At 39.1% G+C, this 19,287-nt stretch overlaps 1 protein-coding gene, 1 non-coding gene and 1 pseudogene across 5 annotated transcripts in view; all 3 read left to right on the top strand.

The window, feature by feature from the left end:
• Ckap5 (cytoskeleton associated protein 5) overlaps positions 1-19,287 on the top strand; it is a 96,262-nt gene that overhangs the window by 27,633 nt on the left and 49,342 nt on the right. For all 4 annotated transcript variants that reach the window (XM_048361486.1, XM_048361483.1, XM_048361485.1 and 1 more), the window contains exons 5-13: positions 333-504; positions 1,694-1,826; positions 2,516-2,616; positions 5,049-5,162; positions 6,705-6,809; positions 12,897-12,986; positions 13,999-14,163; positions 14,615-14,743; positions 16,249-16,431. In XM_048361486.1, the coding sequence (XP_048217443.1) occupies positions 333-504; positions 1,694-1,826; positions 2,516-2,616; positions 5,049-5,162; positions 6,705-6,809; positions 12,897-12,986; positions 13,999-14,163; positions 14,615-14,743; positions 16,249-16,431 (1,192 nt within the window). The remainder of the gene's footprint in view (positions 1-332; positions 505-1,693; positions 1,827-2,515; positions 2,617-5,048; positions 5,163-6,704; positions 6,810-12,896; positions 12,987-13,998; positions 14,164-14,614; positions 14,744-16,248; positions 16,432-19,287) is intronic.
• Positions 816-913, top strand: LOC125362817 (annotated as a pseudogene).
• LOC125362839 lies at positions 8,564-8,667 on the top strand. Its single transcript, XR_007213139.1, has one exon. It is a non-coding gene; the product is annotated as a U6 spliceosomal RNA (small nuclear RNA).

The following is a 19,287-nucleotide window of genomic DNA, read 5'->3' as shown; positions in this document are numbered from 1 at the left end:
TTTAATTATGGGGATATTATATTTGTGTGTCACTTTAATTTTTATATATATTTAAGTTTTTACTGCCCCTTTATATATTTTAAATCCTCCTTATCTGATTACCTACAAAGCTAGGTTTTAAATGTTAGGATTGTTTTGGGTCTTAGACATAAATATTATTGGGAGAATGACACAAATATTTTCATGAGAATGTATTCACAATAGTAAATTCATTTTGTTGCCTTAAAGAAACTTAGCCTATGTAACTATTAATATGAAGTATCGAACTATTTATACCTAACCCAAGTACATTGCATGTTGATTTTCTTTTCTCCACCACTTTTCACTTCTAGTGAGTTTGGTTCCAAAATTATTTTACTTAAGCCAATTATCAAAGTATTGCCAAAACTCTTTGAGTCTCGTGAGAAAGCTGTTCGAGATGAAGCCAAACTAATTGCTGTGGAGATTTATAGATGGATTCGGGATGCTTTGAGACCCCCATTACAAAATATAAATTCTGTCCAGGTGAGTTACAAAGTTCTCCAGTTGTCTTTACATGAAGTGAATATGAAGAGATACTTTCTTGTTCTTGTTGTTATTATCTCCTTACACATATTTTTCATTCATTTGAAAGTCAGTTGAATTTTCCTACATAACTCTCTGTATTGCTGCTTTGCTTTTCAAGTATGTCTTCTGTGAGTGTAGTATGATAGTAATCTAGTATTAAAGGTAATGTAGGGCTTGGAATATGGCCTAGTGGTAGAGTGTTTGCCTCACATACATTGAAGCCCTGGCTTCTATTCCTCAGCACCGCATATACAGAAATAAGCCAAAAGGCACTCGCACATATACTAAAATTGTAACAATACAGAGAAGATTAGCATGGCCCCTGCGCAAGGATGACACGCAGATTTGTGAAGCATTCCATATTTTTTAAGAGCTCCTGAGCACCACACCCACAAAAGCAATAAAGAATTGTCAAATTTCTTTACCACCAAAAAATAAGAATGAAAGAAGCCAAAAGTGGTGCTGTGGCTGAGTGGTAGAGTGCTAGCCTTGAGCAAAAAGAAGCCAGGGACATGCTCAGGCCCTGAGTTCAAGCCACAGGACTGGCCAAAAAGAAAGGTAATCTAATCTTTTTGAGGGGAGGTGTCCTAGGAAGTAAACCCAGTCTTGACTATAGTAAGGACTAATCACTGAGTTAAATCCCTTTCTTCTAATATTAAAGTATAAAATGCTATTATCTGGCAAGATTTATTCGTTGTGATGAAATAGTCTACCTTCTTGAGTAAATTATTCTTGGTGATTTTTTTTCGATTATGCAAATAGAGATGGGCTGGGAATATGGCCTAGTGGCAAGAGTGCTTGCTTCGCAAATATAGATGAATTCATGAAATAGTGAGAGTGTCCTAAAAAGTGGACTTAGTACTCTTCTTCCTTAGTACTTAGACATAAATATTCAGTGTAGTGACTAATGTGAGTCAGTTTCACTTATGCTACAAAATATATATAATTTAAAGTTTTTTTCTTGTTTGCCTGGTTAGAGCTACATACATGAGTTCTAATATATGAATGAATACAAATATTAAGTATATTCTCTAGTGGTGCATTGTAAATAAGATTTTTTGCTTATATGAGTTATATGGGGAGATTTCATTATTACCTTTCAATGTATGTGTAAATAAGTTTTTAAAATATTTTGTGATAATTTCAGTTGAAAGAGCTAGAAGAAGAATGGGTCAAACTGCCAACAGGTGTTCCTAAACCAACTCGGTTTCTGCGTTCCCAGCAAGAACTAGAAGCTAAACTGGAACAGCAACAGTCTGCTGGTGGCGATGCTGAGGGGGGTAAGCCTTTTTTTGTGTGTGCCAGTCCTGGGGCTTGAACTCAGGGCCTGGGCACTGTCCTTGAGCTTCTTTTGCTCAAGGCTAGCACTCTACCAGCCCAGTAAGCCAATTTTATACATTAGTTTATATAAATATTATCAAGAATTAACACTGCCACAAGAATCTGTGTTTACTATGAATATTTTAAAAGGGTGTTTTTAATAAAATTTAGATTGAGTGTGGCAAGAATAACACTCATCCTTTCTGTTAAGATTTGAACTGTTAAGATTTCATCAGGGAGCTGGATGCCATTGGCTCACACCTGTAGTTCTAGCTACTCAGGAATCTGTGATCTGAGTCCATGAAAAAGCCAGAAGTGGAACTGTGTGGCTCAAGTGGTAGAGTGCTAGTCTTGAGCAAAAAGCCCAGGACTTGGGGGGGAGGAGAGGTGGTGGAGAAAAAGATTTCATCAGGGATGTACAGGAAAGTCCTTGAGACTCTTATCTCCAATAGACTACTCAGAAAAAGTTGGAAAGTGGCGTTGCATCTAAGTGGTAGATTGCTGCTAGCCTTTAGCACAGAGAGGCTGGGGGACAGAGCGCAGCTCCTGAGTACAAGCCCCAGGGCCAGCAAAGAAAAATAGGACTGACAACTAACAAAGAAAAAACCATTCCAGCCTTTTAACATTTGTTTTGTTTTTCTCCTGGAAGGCGGTGATGATGGTGATGAGGTGCCACAGATAGATGCTTATGAGCTTTTAGAAGCAGTCGAAGTCCTTTCCAAACTTCCCAAAGACTTTTATGACAAAATTGTAAGTAATAGTTAAACTTCCTTCATTTTAAATTATAATTTAGATCAGAGAGTACTATGCCTAGTATTAGCTCCACACTCCTTGACCCTGAATCTCTCCCTTAAGAGAGCAAGTTACTGCTTCTGTACCTTAACATTACTTTGTAGATGCAATTATTATGACACTTTCTTTTAAAATTTTGTCAAAACCACAACTTTGTTGTTGTTGTCTGATAATTTTTTTATTTATCTTTAAATAACTCTCTGGTTTATCTAGCCACACATTATGGCTCATGTTTGTGATCCTAGCTGCTTGAGAGTCTATGATTATGGTTCAGGATTAGCCTGGGCAAGGACAAAGGTTGCCAAAGTTAGTGAAATAAAGCTGGGCTTGGTGGCACAGTCCTCCCAGTTGTGTGAGAGGTATAAAGTAGGAGGATCAAGGTCCGGGCTGGCTGGTCAAAAGAAGTGAAACCCTACCTATAATTAGTTAAAGGAAAAAAGACTGGGGTCATGGCAAGCATGACTTATGCCTGGCATGCATAAGGCCCCAAATTCAACCTTCAGTACCACCAAAAATAAAAAGTTATCTCCTTTTGTTCATCCCCTTTGTCATTTCTTGAGCCCAGAATTTCTTGACACTTTTGTCAGATGACTTCTGTTTTGGTGGGGCTATTCTGTTTATTGCAAGATGTTTACCCACCAGGCATTAGCAATACCCTCTTCCCAGGTCATGACAATCAAAAATTTCTGTAAACATTCCTCTTTTTCCCTCTTCCCTTCCTTCTCTTCCCCTTTCTCCTTCCATCATCTTTTACCTTTTAAACATTTTTTATTAGCTTACATAGTTATACAGAGGGTATCCTCCCATAATATTAAGCATCATTTTCTTAGGAGAGATCCTACTTGACTGCTTAAGTTATGTTCAGTCAACAAGGCATGATGGCAACATCTGTAATCCCAGCATACTGGAAGCTGAAGCAGGAGAATTGCATCAATGAGTATTCCATTGAATCTGTAGATAGCATTTGGCTGTATGGTCGTTTTCATGATATTAATTCTGCTAATTCTTGAGCATGTGAGGTCTTTCCATCTTCTGACACCTTTTTACTTTCTTTCTTCAAGGTTTTATAGTTTTTATTGTAGAATTCTTTCACTTTAACAGTTAGATATTTTCTTGTTTTGTGGCTGTTGTCAATGGAATTGTTTACCTGATTTCTCACTGTATTCATTGTAGATATACAGAAAAGCAACAGATTTTTTGTTGTTGTTGTTGGTCCTGGGGCTTGAACTCTTGGCCTATATGCTATCCCTGAACTTTTGCTCAAGGCTAGCGCTCTGCCACTTGAGCCACAGAACCACTTCCAGATTTTTCTGAGTAGTTTATTGGAGTTAAGAGTCTCACATACTCTACTGCCCTGGCTGGCTTAAAACCTTGACCCTCAGATCTCAGCCTCCTGAATAGCTAGGATTACAGGAGTGAGCCACCAGCACCTGGCATCTATGGATTTTTGAGTACTGATTTTATTTCCCTCTACATAATACAGTTTCTATTTCTCTTTGATGCTTTTTTACTAACAAAAATGAGAACATGGCAGTTGACTTATTTCTGTTGCTTTATGACTATGAAATCTTAAGAAAATACATTTTATATGTGAATAAAAATTATATGAGCAAAATATTTGGCTGGATATACAGTTTTTTTTTTTTTGTTTTTTTTTTGGCCAGTCCTGGGGCTTGGACTCAGGGCCTGAGCACTGTCCCTGGCTTCTTTTTGCTCAAGGCTAGCACTCTGCTCCTTGAGCCACAGCGCCGCTTCTGGCCGTTTTCTGTATATGTGGTGCTGGGGAATTGAACCCAGGGCCTCAGGTATACGAGGCAAGCACTCTTGCCACTAGGCCATATCCCCAGCCCCTGGATATACAGTTTTGCAGGTTATTTTGTTTGTTTTTTGTTGTTACTGGGGTTTGAACACAGGGCCTTTTGAACTTCCTAGGAAGTATTCAACTCACTTGACCTTTTTTGAGATAGGGTCTTGCTTTATGGTCCGGCCAGCCTAGATTTCGATCTTCTTATTTGTGCTTTTCCACATCACTGAGATGACAAGCTTGAGTAGACTGACAAACACCATCACAAGATGAATTCTCAAGAACTTTTTCCCCCAGGCTCGTCTCAAATCATGATCCTCCATCCTCTTAACAAGTAGGTAGGATTACAAGCTTGAGCCACCACATACAGCTCTAGTTTTTTTTAAAAGTTTATTTATTTTCTGGTAGTACTGGAGTTAAACTCATGGCCTCCTACTTGCTAGGCAGGCATTCCACCATTTGAGCCACATCTGTAGCCCTACAGTTTTAATTTTAAATTAACTTTTGAAACCAAAACAGAAAAATTGTCTTTGAATAAGTAGAGTGTAAGAAATATTATTTTATTCTCTTTTATTTTCTATTACAGGAGGCAAAAAAATGGCAAGAGAGAAAAGAAGCTCTGGAGGCTGTAGAAGTACTAGTGAAAAACCCCAAACTGGAAGCAGGCGATTATGCAGATTTAGTAAAAGCATTAAAGAAGGTAAGTGGGAGGAGTTTCAGTTTTGATATGTTGGCAACAACCCAGACCATTGATTTTTCTCTTTATCAATAATTTAGTGATCTTTTCTTATCACAAACATATTACCATTTAAGGGACACTTCTAATAGTATTTGAATTGAAGGCTATATTTTAAAAGAATTTTAAAAGTTTGTTGTCTTAGTTTTCAAGATTTTTTTCCCAGTCTTTATACATTATCATTTTGCCTTTCACACATGGTTTGATATCTTCTGCACACCTCTTGCCAATCTAGAACTAAATATTGCAATTTTATAATTCTGTAAGATGAACTATTGAAATAAGCTATCCTAATCTATAGTTATAAGGTTTTTGTTTCATCGCAAAGAATACCATACTTATTATATCAGCATGTTAAGCAAAATGTAGTAATATACAATGAATTTTATATATTTTTTAAATCATAAGATATAAAGGATTTGAGACAACTTTTTCCCAGAAGAATTGGGTATTTGGCATTATGTTCTTAGTAAATGAAATATGTTTGTCAATAAAAATAGAATTGAAAGTGAAGCTTTTTTTTTTTTTTTTTTTTTTTTTTTGGTGCTAGTCCTGGGACTTGAACTTAAGACCTGGGTACTATCCAGAGCTTTTTTTTTTTGCCCAAGGGTAGTGCTCTACTACTTGAGTCATAGCTCCACTCTGGTTTGTTGTGGTTCATTAGAAATTTCTGCCTAGGCTAGCTTTGAACTGTGATCCTCAAATCTTAGCCTCTTGAGTAGCTAGATGTCAACTACTGGCTAGTAAATCAGCTCTTTAGCACCAAGTTACTTGGTAATTTGCCATAGTAAAAATATTACCAGGAAGGAACCCAGTCTTTCCGAATTGACACTGATGCATCTACAATCCTTTAGTTCAGATAAGTGCTGGGCTCTTTGAGTCATGTAAGTGCAGTAGTGTAAACATGAAGGACAATAATCTGCTAAGAGCCTCCAAGTACAAACTTAATGATCATTATGTGAGTAAAATGGTATCTGCAGGGCCAGGAACTCCCTCAGAGAGAAGAATGATTGCAATAGCATTTGCAATTTAGAATCCCTGTGGACTTCCAGAAGATGCCTAAGATAAGTTTCTACTGTAAGAATATTACAGAGCTGCTGCCTAATGGTGTCTTTTACAAAACAGTATCGCTTCTGCTTCTCTCCTATTATCAGGGTTACCCTCCTGCATTTGTATCATATACCACGACTGAAAAGTCAATAATTTGAGATTGTGGGTTTATATGTGTGTTTTTTTGTAACTGTTTAAGATAGACTACATGTAATGGAGGGAGAGACAGGAGGATGATGGTGAGTTCAAGGATAGCATGGGCTACATAGTGACATTCTTGTCTTCCATACAACAACAGAAAAAAGTCATAATAGGTTCCCAGATTCACTATTATAAAAATTTTCTCTTGTAAGAAATAATATTAGCCATCTATTAGCATAATAGCTTTCAGAGCTCTTTTGAATACATTTTAATACCATTCAACAAAATTGTGATTTTTTTTTTCTTTTCTCCTAGGTGGTTGGGAAAGACACCAATGTTATGTTGGTAGCTTTGGCAGCAAAATGCCTTACTGGCCTGGCTGTTGGGCTAAGGAAAAAATTTGGACAATACGCAGGACATGTAAGTAACACTCTTTTTTTAGCTATAAACCTGCAAATTTATTAAAAATGCTAATCTAGATTGCTTTATGCTTTAGAACAACTTTCTAATGTAAATCTTTGTATGTTGGACAGTGTAAATTTCTCATTCCTTGTTAATATGCAATCTAGTATCTCATAACTACCAGGTTTGAAGCTGTAATAACTTTTTTTTTTTTTGCCAGTCCTGGACCTTGGACTCAGGGCCTGAGTACTGTCCCTGGCTTCTTTTTGCTCAAGGATAGCACTCTGCCACTTGAGCCGCAGTGCCACTTCTGGCCATTTTCTGTATATGTGGTGCTGGGGAATCAAACATAGGGCTTCATGTATACAAGGCAAGCGCTCTTGCCACTAGGCCATATCCCCAGCCCTGTAATAACTTCTTATGTAGAGTATCTGTCACTTTAAAATATGTACTTGAGTTGATTTATATGCTTAGTATTTACTTAAAAAGATCTTGCTTCATTTTGGTGACTATATATGTATAACAAGAAGAAGTAAAATTTGTAATAACCATGGGATTGTATATAACTCATGGGTAGAACACATGTTGAACATGTATAACACCTTGGGTTTCAGAACCTCCCCTACTTAAAATACAAAACAGTTCCTAGTAACCAGTACCATAATGAATTTGTGTGTTGGAAAACACTGTAAAACTGTGAAGTTAATATATAAAATGTATTATAGTGTTAACCCACTTAAAAATTATATACTTGAAGCATTTTGTGTATATTACTTGATAATCTCGCAGTTTATTTGAAGAAAATCGGAAGACAGTTTTTGAATATATTTTTTTCTTTTGCTGGTAGTGAGATTTTTTTTTTGTTTTTTTGGCCAGTCCTGGGCCTTGGACTCAGGGCCTGAGCACTGTCCCTGGCTTCCTTTTTGCTCAAGGCTAGCACTCTGCCACTTGAGCCACAGCGCCACTTCTGGCCATTTTCTATATATGTGGTGCTGCTGGGGAATCGAACCCAGGGCCTCATGTATACGAGGCAAGCTCTCTCGCCACTAGGCCATATCCCCAGCCCGTGGTAGTGAGATTTTTGTTGTTGTGCTGGTACCAGTTGTGCTGAACTCAGGGCCTGGGTGTTGTACCTTAGCTTTTTTGCTCAAGGCTGGTGCTCTATCACTTGAGCCATAACGCCACTTCTGGCGTTTTTTTGTGATTAGAGATAAAAATCTCACAGACTTTTTTTTCCTAGGCTGGCTTTATACTGATCCTCAGATCTCGGCCTTCTGAGAGCTCAGATTATAGGCTTGAGCCACTAATGCGAGACTGATAATAGGTCTCTTGCTTGCTTGGCTTACTTGCTTGGCTAGAGTTCTACCACTTGACCATGCCTGTAGCATGATTTTTTTTATTTTTTTTTCTTGGCCAGTCCTGGGGCTTGGACTCAGGGCCTGAGCACTGTCGTTGGCTTCTTTTTGCTCAAGGCTAGCACTCTGCCACTTGAGCCACAGCTCCACTTCTGGCCATTTTCTATATATGTGGTTCTGAGGACTTGAACCCAGGGCCTCATGTATACGAGACAAGCCATATCCCCAGCCCTGTAGCATGATTTCTGCTGGTTATTTGAGATAGAGTCTCATGAGCTTTTCTGCCCAGGTTGGCTTCAAATGATGCTTCTTAGATCTCAGCCTCCTTTGTACCTAGGGTTGCAGGCATGAACTACGAGTGCCTAGATGATTTTCTTTGAATAAGTATGGTAGCAGTAAGTTTAATAATAGAGGTAAATGCTCACTTTGGCACCAGATATATTAAAACTAGGATGACAGGGAGAATAGCATGGCCCCTGTGCAAGGATGACATGCAAATTCATGAAGCATTCATATTTTTTGATAACTATAAAAAAAAAACCCACTGGAGTTAAGGAGTTGAGTTGCTTTCTTTAACTATGGAAATTATCAACAGACCTCTAAATCTGACCTGAATTACTTAGAATGTCTTACCATCCTAAAAATTGAGTATATTGAACTTCAATTTCTAACATGCTAGTACTGTCAAGTTATTTAACTTCCTACACTTGACTTCAAGTTATTTGACTTCTAGTTGTATCAGTCTTATGGTATGAAATTAATATGCAACCTCACTTGAGGTATGGTATTTGAACTTGCATACTCATAACATTAAAAATAATTTCTGAGGGACTGGGAATGTGGCTTAGTGGTAGAGTGCTTGCCTAGCATGCATGAAGCCTTGTGTTCAAATCCTCAGTACCATATAAACAGAAAAAGCCAGAAGTGGCACTGTGGCTCAAGTGGTAGAGTGCTAGCCTTGAGCCCAGAGAGGCTCAGGGACAGAGGCCGGGCCCTGAGTTCAAGCCCAAGGACTGGTCAATTTTTTTTTTCTGAAAACATGACTTCACAAAAGTAGACACTGCCAAATAAAAATCATCTCTATTTAAAAAATCATGTCTATTAAAAAGGTCTAATGTAGCTGGGTGCTAGTGGCTTATGCTTTAATCCCAGCTACTCAGGAAGCTGAGATCTGAGGATCATGGTTCAAAGCCATCCTGGGCAGGAAAATCCGTGAGACCCTTATCTCCAATTAACCACAGAACCCTGGAAGTACTGTTATAGCTCAAAGTGGTAGAGTATTAGCTTTGAGCCAAAGGGCTAAGGGACAGCACCCAGGCCCTGAGTTCAAGCCCCACAACTGACCCCTAAAAAAAAGTCTAATGTGGGTGTTCGGTAGTGTATACCTGTAGTTAGAGGGCTAGGCAACATATTGAGACCTTTATTCCCGGGGCTGGGGATATGGCCTGGGGATATGGGGATAGTGGCAAGAGAGCTTGCCTCGTATACATGAGGCCCTGGTTCAATTCCCCAGCACCACATATACAGAAAACGGCCAGAAGTGGCGCTGTGGCTCAAGTGGCAGAGTGCTAGCCTTGAGCAAAAGGAAGCCAGGGACAGTGCTCAGGCCCTGAGTTCAAGGCCCAGGACTGGCAAAAAAAAAAAAAATCAGGAAACCTTTATTCCCAAAAAATAAAATAGGTAAAGTATAAAATAAAACAATAAAACCCTTAGACTTGGTGAAAAATTCGATCAAAATTATTTTGTGGCAGTACACATAGCTGTATATTTATATGTACAATCAATACATTAACTTTTGGTCAATTTTATATTGTTTATTGAGATAATTTATACTTTTGCATTAGGAATCACGTATTTTCAAGATAGAAAACATTTTTTTTCTTGTTGGTTGTGGAACTTGAACTCAGGTCCTGGGCGCTGTCCCTGAGCCTCTTTGTGCTCAAGGCTAGTGTTCTACCACTTAGGTTACAGCATCTACCACCAGCAGGCAGAAAACAATTGTGTGTGTGTGCGCGCATGCGTGTGCGTGTGTGTGCACACGCATGCACATGGCCAGTCCTTAGGCTAGAACTCAGAACCTAGGTGCTATCCCTGGTTTTGTTTGTTTGTTTTGCTCAAAGCTAATGCATTACCACTTGAGCTACACCTCTACTTCTGGTGACTGCAGATAAAGAGACTCAGACTTTCCTGCTTGGGTTGGCTTTGAACTGGGATCCTCAGATCTTAGCCTCTTGAGTAACTAGGATTACAGACATAAGCCAATAGTAGTTAGGATTACAGGTAAGAGTGCCTGGCTAAAGTCCATCTTAGTTGACAAAACTGAGTTAAGTTTATTCTGACTTTGTTTTAATTTGTTGTTCAGCTTGAAGATGCCTCCAGTGCTCCATAGTTGGAAATTTTTTTCCTCAACAACTATATACTATTTAGTATCAAACTATTCAACAGTTTATATTTCTCATGGAATCATATTCCTGGTCAATATCACCTCTGTAAGCTTTTAAAAAGTCTTTGAAGCTAGTGCTAGTGGCTCACACCGGTAATCCTAGCTACTTCGGAGTCTGATATGTGAGGATCGAGGTTCAAAGCCAGCCCAGGCAGGAAAGTCCATGAAACACTTATCTCCAATTAACCACCAGAAAGCTGGAAGTGGTACTGTGGCTTAAAAGTGTAGAGCACTAGCCTTGAGCTGAACAGCTCAGTGACAGTGCCCAGGCCCAAAGTTTAAGCCCCACAACTGGGGGGAAAAAAGTCTTTGGTATTAGAGATACAGCTCAGAGATAAGACTGCATTCTTTTTTTTTTTTTTTGCCAGTCCTGGGCCTTGGACTCAGGGCCTGAGCACTGTCCCTGGCTTCTTCCCGCTCAAGGCTAGCACTCTGCCACTTGAGCCACAGCGCCGCTTCTGGCCGTTTTCTGTATATGTGGTGCTGGGGAATCGAACCTAGGGCCTCGTGTATCCGAGGCAGGCACTTTTGCCACTAGGCTATATCCCCAGCCCCAAGACTGCATTCTTAACATGTGTGAAACCCTAACATTCTCCTAAAAGAATCTCTTCTTTGGGCTGGGATGTAGCTCAGTGGCAAAGTGCTTGCCTAGCAAGTCCAACATCCTGAGTTCAATCCCCAGTACCAAAAAAGAAAAGACAAAGAAAAAAGAATCTTTTCTTTGCCTGCTAACACAGTGCTTGGCACTTTGTGTTTGTGTGTGTGTGTGTGTGTGTGTGTGTGTGTGTGTGTGTGTGCATGTCATGTTTTATGTATGAACAGTGCTTTAGAAGATAACACTAAAAATTCTTTTTAAAACTCCCCAACTGTACTACCTAAAATTATTCTGTTCATAAGCCAGGTGTGGTGGCTCACGCCTGTAATTCCAGCTACTCAAGAGACTGAGGTCTGAGGATCAGGGTTCAAAGCAAGCCAGCACAAAAGTCCCTAAGACTTATCTCCAGTTGACCACCAGAAACCTGGGGATGGAGCTATTGCTCAAGTGATAAAGAATTAGCCTTGAGCAAAAAAGCTCAGGGACAATGCCCAGTCCCTGAGCTCAAACCCTAGGACTGACACCGAACCAAAAAAAAAAAAAAAAAATCTGATCACAAATTGGTATGCTTTTTTGTTATTACTTCTTTTATTCTTTGGTGTTGTGAAGGGGTGGAAGACATCTCACCCAGTCCAAAGAAGTATATAGAGAAAACCATTATGTACTGAACCTGTTCTCCTACACTGAACTCTCAGTCTCATTTTGCAAAATGAAAGATGTTATCGTAGAAGTGACTCTATGGCTGCATGCAAGTTATAGAGGCAGAAGATAGAGAATTCGAAATTGTTACGATGTAAGATATTTCTTTTCTTCCAAAAAGGAAATCACCAGCCAGCTGCTGTGGCTCACACCTGTAATTCTTTTTTTTTTTTTTTTTTTTTTTTTGGCCAGTCCTGGGCCTTGGACTCAGGGCCTGAGCACTGTCCCTGGCTTCTTCCCGCTCAAGGCTAGCACTCCGCCTCTTGAGCCACAGCGCCGCTTCTGGCCGTTTTTCTGTATATGTGGTGCTGGGGAATCGAACCTAGGGCCTCGTGTATCCGAGGCAGGCGCTCTTGCCACTAGGCTATATCCCCAGCCCCACACCTGTAATTCTTGGTACTGAGGAGGCTGAGATCTGAGGATCACAGTTCAAAGCCTCCCAGGCAGGAAAGTTCATGAGACTCTTTTCTCCAGTTAACCACCAGAAAAATGGAAGTAGTACTATGGCTCAAAGTGGTAGAGTCCTAGCGATGAGCAAAAAAGCTCATGGACAGTACCCAGGTCCTGAGTTCAAGCCTCACGAACTGACTAAAAAAAAGGAAATCACTGTGTATTCAACTTTTGTTTTAGTGATGTAATTGTTTTTAATAACAGCTTGAGAGGTAACTTAAATATTATAAAATTAATGGTCTTAGTGGATACAAGGAAAAGATTATTTAATCCTCATTGTCTAATTTCATAACATTTTCAACACCTTCCAGAGAAGCCTAGTATTAGCAGTCACTTCACATTCTTTTCTGTCTTAAGACCTCAGTATCCATGAATCTCTAAACCCTATATCTATAAATTTGACATTTCATTTAAAATACAGAATCCTACACTATGTGGTCATTTGTGACTGGCTTCTTTCACCTCACACAAATTTTGAGATTTTGTTTCAGCTATGTTATAATAACATGTATCACTAATCTTTTCTTATTGCTGAATATTACTCCAGCTGTTCACTTTTGTAGGTTGTACCAACCATTTTGGAGAAATTCAAAGAAAAAAAGCCTCAAGTGGTACAAGCCCTGCAGGAAGCAATCGATGCCATCTTCCTTACTGTAAGTTGCCTGTATGAATTTGTGGGTTTTTAAAAGTAAGTTTTGTCATTATGATATTTTGAGTAGTTACAACTTTAAAAAGTTCATTAACCACATTTTTTTCTTTTTTTTTAAAATTTATTTATTAAATTTTTTTGACAAGGTGTTGTGCAAATGAGGTACAGTTACACAATAGGGCAGTGTGTACATTTCCTGTGATATCTTACACCCTGTTTTTCTTTCCCTTCCCTAGATCAGGTAGATATATATACAATACACAGTGTACCAAAAACATATGCAGTAGCCACGTGGCATACGCCAAAGGAAATTCGCCTAGGACTTTAAATATAATAGAGTTTGCTTATGCTTGTCTTTTATAATCATACATACATAGCTTTTGAGCTATTGTGATCCACTGAGAGGTCTATTTTTGACCTTTATATGTTGAGTAGTTGTTTGGTTTTAGTTACATAATAGAAGGTCGCTGACCCAAACCTGTGGGAAATACCATTTGACAAGAAGTTTTTTGTTTCACAGACCTGGTCTCTACTGTCTCCCCCTTCCCACACCTTAACAGTCATATATCAAGGAGATTACGCTCCTGTGTTTTCTGTGTTCTAGGCTTGTCTTGCTCAACATTATTTGTTCAAGTTCTGACCATTTCCCTGCGAATACCAATATTTCCCCATTTCTAATCACTATGTAGTATTCCATTATGTATAGGTACCATATTTTTTGGATCCATTCATCTGTAGAGGGGCATCTGGTTGTTTCCATATTTTGGCTATTGTGAATTGTGCAGCAATAAACATGGAAGTGCAGATGTCTTTTTGATATCTTGAGACCTGTTGTTCAGGATAGATGCCTAGGAGTGGTATGGCTGGGTCATAGGGTAGGTCTATGTTGAGCTTTTTGAGGAACCTCCATACTGTTCTCCAAACTGGTTGTATTAATTTGCACTCCAACAATGGAGAAGGGTTCCTCTTTCCACGTACCCCCTCCAGCATTTATTAACCACATTTTCTTTCCAAAGACCACACTACAGAATATCAGTGAGGATGTTTTAGCAGTAATGGATAATAAAAATCCAACCATCAAGCAGCAGACATCTCTTTTCATTGCAAGAAGCTTCCGGCACTGCACTGCTTCTACCCTGCCAAAGAGCCTACTAAAGCCCTTTTGTGCTGCTCTACTTAAGGTATGGACTGTCAGTGTAACTGGGATGATATATGTTATACCTAGGCAAATTTTTGTTCTTACAGTAACTAATTTTCATGATGCAAATTATGGTCTAGTCTATTTCTATTCTTCCAGGAAAAGACAAGTTAGCTTTACAATTCCACTAACTGCTGCACATTTTGTTAACTTGGCCACATAGTGGTATAGCCAAGCATAGACATCAAATCTGGATTATCTGAAGATCATGTGGGAGTGAGACATCTTAAGAGGAAACAAATCATGTACTTACTGTATTGATACAGGAGGGTTCTATAATCCAGAAACAATTTGTGAAAGAATAACTGTTAGTTGATAACTTCAGTAAATTACGAAAGGTGTATTCTTTGCCAATAATTACTGATCTGAATTAAAATTAATAATACCTCAGGTGCTCTATATTAAAGATCATTTTGCTTATTTCTGGAGTATAGCACATCAATGATTCTGCTCCTGAAGTCAGAGATGCTGCGTTTGAAGCATTGGGTACTGCTTTGAAGGTTGTTGGTGAGAAAGCAGTAAATCCATTCTTAGCTGATGTAGACAAACTCAAACTTGATAAGGTAGGTCAATAACAATTGTTATAATGAAAGTGAACAAAAGAATTTGCCTTTTTGTATACAAGGAAAGCACTCTTGCCACTAGGCCATAATAGTAGCCGAATTTGCCTTTTTGTATTGTGAATTTACCTTTTAGAAATTTGAAAGTATAGATACCCATTTGATAAAAATTTCTCGAGTGTTTTCTTGTTGTTGTTTTTTTTGGTTTTTTGGTTTTTTTTTGCCAGTCCTGGGCCTTGGACTCAGGGCCTGAGCACTGTCCCTGGCTTCTTTTTGCTCAAGGCTAGCACTCTGCCACTTGAGTGCACAGCGCCACTTCTGGCCATTTTCTGTATATGTGGTGCTGAGGAATCTAACCCAGGGCTTCAAGTATACGAGGCAAGCGCTCTTGCCACTAGGCCATATCCCCAGCCCCTGGGTTTGATTCCTTAGCACCATATAAACAGAAAAAGTTGGAAGTGGCTCAAGTGGTAGAGTGTTAGTAGCCTTGACCAAAAAGAAGCTCAGGAACAGTGCTCAGGCTGAGTCCAAGCCCCGGGACTGGCAAAAACAAAAAAAATAGGCTGGAAGTGGAGCTATGGCTCAAGTGATAGAACACCAGCCTTGAGCTAAGGGAGAGTGCTCAGGTCCTAAGTTCAAGCCCCAGTACCACATACACACAAAAATAAAGTAGAAAGGAAATTTCATATTATACATACAATGCAATTTTTGGAGAAGGACTGCTGAGGATTGAACTCCTGCTAGGGAAACACTACATGTGTGGCAAGTGCTCTCTACCTCTTGAGTCATGCCCCTAGACCTTTTATTTTCATTTTACTAAAAGAGGATTTTGCTATTATCTTTTCCTAAGCTGGCCTCGACATTGTGATACTCCTGCTTCTGCCTCCCTAGGAGCTCAGATTATAAGCATGCTCCACCACTCCTGGTTCTCTTATCAATTGTGTGTGTTCTGTTTCATTTAGAAAAAAATACAGATAATCCACTCATGAAATTTTATTTTATGCTCCACTGGTAGTTAAGACTTGAAGTATGAAAACATAACTTTTGAAAATGTAAGTTTTATTCTAGGCTGCATTGGTGATATTAGTAGAATTACTGTTCTAATTATAGCCAAACAGAATTTGAGTGACCTATCTGTAAAGAAGGCAACTTGGGAAGTGAACATTTTAAATATAGTCTTCCATCAGAACTATGGCCATTGTCTGTCAGAAATCTTAATTCATGAAAAAGTAAAATGGGCTGCCAAGAAGGTCAAATAATTTAATATTTTTTGAAAAGGAAATTTTTCTGAATTCTCATGTATAGTTGAAAAATGCCTTATCTCCTCCCTCCCCGCACACTCCCCCAATACTGGGATTTTAACCTAGGTCTGGCAGGCTCTCTACTACTTGAGCCACACCTTATTTTTCCTGATTTCTCCCTCACAGAAATTACTTACTAAGAAACTAGTGGATGTGCTTAAAATTAAGTGCAGCATAATGATGTTCATTCTAACTTTCATTCTGCAGATCAAAGAATGTTCGGAAAAAGTGGAGTTGATACATGGTAAGAAAACTGGACTTGCAGCTGAAAAGAAGGAATTCAAGCCTGTGCCTGGAAGGGCTGCTGCTTCAGGGGCTGCGGGAGACAAGGACACGAAGGATGTTTCAGCACCAAAGCCAGGACCCTTAAAAAAGGCACCAACTACTAAGGTTAATAGATGGCTGAAAAATTAGAATTGGATAATGCAGAGTCTGAGTGTCAGGTTCATGATTGTTTTTCCAGTGTAGCTTACAGATAGGTCGTTGAACACCATGAATACTTGTTAATGACTACAAAGTGTTAAAAAATACATTTAGCTTTTTTAAACCTAATTAGAGATTAAAAGTTGTATTGAGCTTAGGGCCAGTAGTCCATGCCTATAATCTTAGCTACTCAGGAAGCTGAGATCTAAGGATCTCAGTTTAAAGCTAGGCTGGGCAGGAAAGTCCATGAAAAGAACTAGAAGTGGGGGCTGGGGATATAGCCTAGTGGCAAGAGTGCCTGCCTCGGATACACGAGGCCCTAGGTTCGATTCCCCAACACCACATATACAGAAAACGGCCAGAAGCGGCGCTGTGGCTCAAGTGGCGGAGTGCTAGCCTTGAGCGGGAAGAAGCCAGGGACAGTGCTCAGGCCCTGAGTCCAAGGCCCAGGACTGGCCAAAAAAAAAAAAAAAAAAAAAGAACTAGAAGTGGAGCTGTAACTCAAGTGGTACAGTGCTGTGCCTTGAGTTCAAGCCCCAGAACTAGCACCCCCCCCCCCAATTATTTTTGGTGTTGTGCAAAAAGGGTACAGTTACATAGTAGGGCAGTGTGTACATTTCTTGTGATATCTTACGCCCTGTTTTTCTTTCCCTTCTCTAGGTCAGGTAGACATATATACAATATACAATGTATCAAGAACATATACAGTAGCCATGTGGCCAGGCCCAAGAAAATTCACCTAGGGCTTTAAATGTAATGTCGATATTAGACAATATGTTGACAGTAGTCTTATATGAACGTACATACATAGCTTTTGAGCTATTGTATTCCACTGAGAGGTCAATTTTTGACCTTTATATGTTGAGTAGTTGTTTGGTTTTAGTTACATACTGTTGGGTCGCTGCCCCAATCCTGTGGGAAATACTATTTGACAAGCAGTTTTTGGTTTCACAGACCTGGTCTCTACTGTCTCTTCGTCTCCCTTTCTTTTTTTTTTTTAATTTAATTTATTAATTGAACACAAATTTTTTTGACAAGTTGTTGTGCAAAAAGGGTACAGTTACATAGTAGGGCAGTGTGTACATTTCTTGTGATATCTTACGCCCTGTTTTTCTTTCCCTTCTCTAGGTCAGGTAGACATATATACAATATACAATGTATCAAGAACATATACAGTAGCCATGTGGCCAGGCCCAAGAAAATTCACCTAGGGCTTTAAATGTAATGTCGATATTAGACAATATGTTGACAGTAGTCTTATATGAACGTACATACATAGCTTTTGAGCTATTGTATTCCACTGAGAGGTCAATTTTTGACCTTTATATGTTGAGTAGTTGTTTGGTTTTAGTTACATACTGTTGGGTCGCTGCCCCAATCCTGTGGGAAATACTATTTGACAAGCAGTTTTTGGTTTCACAGACCTGGTCTCTACTGTCTCTTCGTCTCCCTTTCTTTTTTTTTTTAATTTAATTTATTAATTGAACACAAATTTTTTTGACAAGTTGTTGTGCAAAAAGGGTACAGTTACATAGTAGGGCAGTGTGTACATTTCTTGTGATATCTTACGCCCTGTTTTTCTTTCCCTTCTCTAGGTCAGGTAGACATATATATAATATACGATGTATCAAGAACATATACAGTAGCCACGTGGCCAGGCCCAAGAAAATTCGCCTAGGGCTTTAAATGTAATGTCGATATTAGACAATATGTCGACAGTCGTCTTATATGAACGTACATACGTAGCTTTTGAGCTATTGTATTCCACTGAGAGGTCAATTTTTGACCTTTATATGTTGAGTAGTTGTTTGGTTTTAGTTACATACTGTTGGGTCGCTCCCCCAATCCTGTGGGAAATACTATTTGACAAGCAGTTTTTGGTTTCATAGACCTGGTCTCTACTGTCTCTCCATCTCCCTTTCTTAACAGTCATATATCAGGGAAATCATGCCCCTTTGTTTTCTGTGTTCTAGGCTTGTCTCGCTCAACATTATTTGTTCGAGTTCTGACCATTTCCCTGCGAATAACAGTATTTCACCATTCCTAATCGCTATGTAGTATTCCATTGTGTATAGGTACCATATTTTTTGGATCCATTCATCTGTGGAGGGGCATCTGGGTTGTTTCCATATTTTGGCTATTGTGAATTGTGCTGCGATAAACATGGAAGTACAAATGTCTTTTTGATATCTTGGGACTTGCTGTTTAGGATAGATGCCTAGGAGTGGTATGGCTGGGTCATAGGGTAGGTCTATATTGAGCTTTTTGAGAAACCTCCATACTGTTCTCCAAATTTGCACTCCCACCAACAATGGAGAAGGGTTCCTCTTTCCCCGTATCCCCTCCAGCATTTGTTGTTGCCTGAGTTCAGAGTATAGGCCATTCTAACTGGGGTGAGGTGGTATCTCAGGGTTGTTTTTATTGCGCAACTATATTTGTAAATGAAATGTTATAAAAAAAAAAAAACAACCTATTCTTATTATGAGAGTTCTCAATTTTATTATTGATTTTTTTTTTTTTATCAATTATGGGGCTTGAACTCAGGGCCTAGGTACTGTCCCTAAGCTTTTGTGTTCAAGCCTAGTGTTCTAACACTTTGAGCCATAGCTCCACTTCTGTTTTGGGGTCGTCAATTAGAGATAAGCATCTTATGGACCTGCCTTGGTTATTTTTAAACGGTGATCCTCAAATCTCAGCCTTCTGAGTAGCTAGAATTACAGGAATGAGTGACCAGTGCTTGGCTTTCCTCGTGAGTGCCTGTGTCTAGACAAAATAATCTAGATTCAAAACCTGTCTGATTTTCTTACAGTATCCTACTTCTAG

The sequence above is a fragment of the Perognathus longimembris genome, chromosome 13, assembly GCF_023159225.1.
Source record: "Perognathus longimembris pacificus isolate PPM17 chromosome 13, ASM2315922v1, whole genome shotgun sequence".
NCBI classification, from domain to species: domain Eukaryota; kingdom Metazoa; phylum Chordata; class Mammalia; order Rodentia; family Heteromyidae; genus Perognathus; species Perognathus longimembris.
This window is presented reverse-complemented; position numbering and strand designations above follow the sequence as displayed.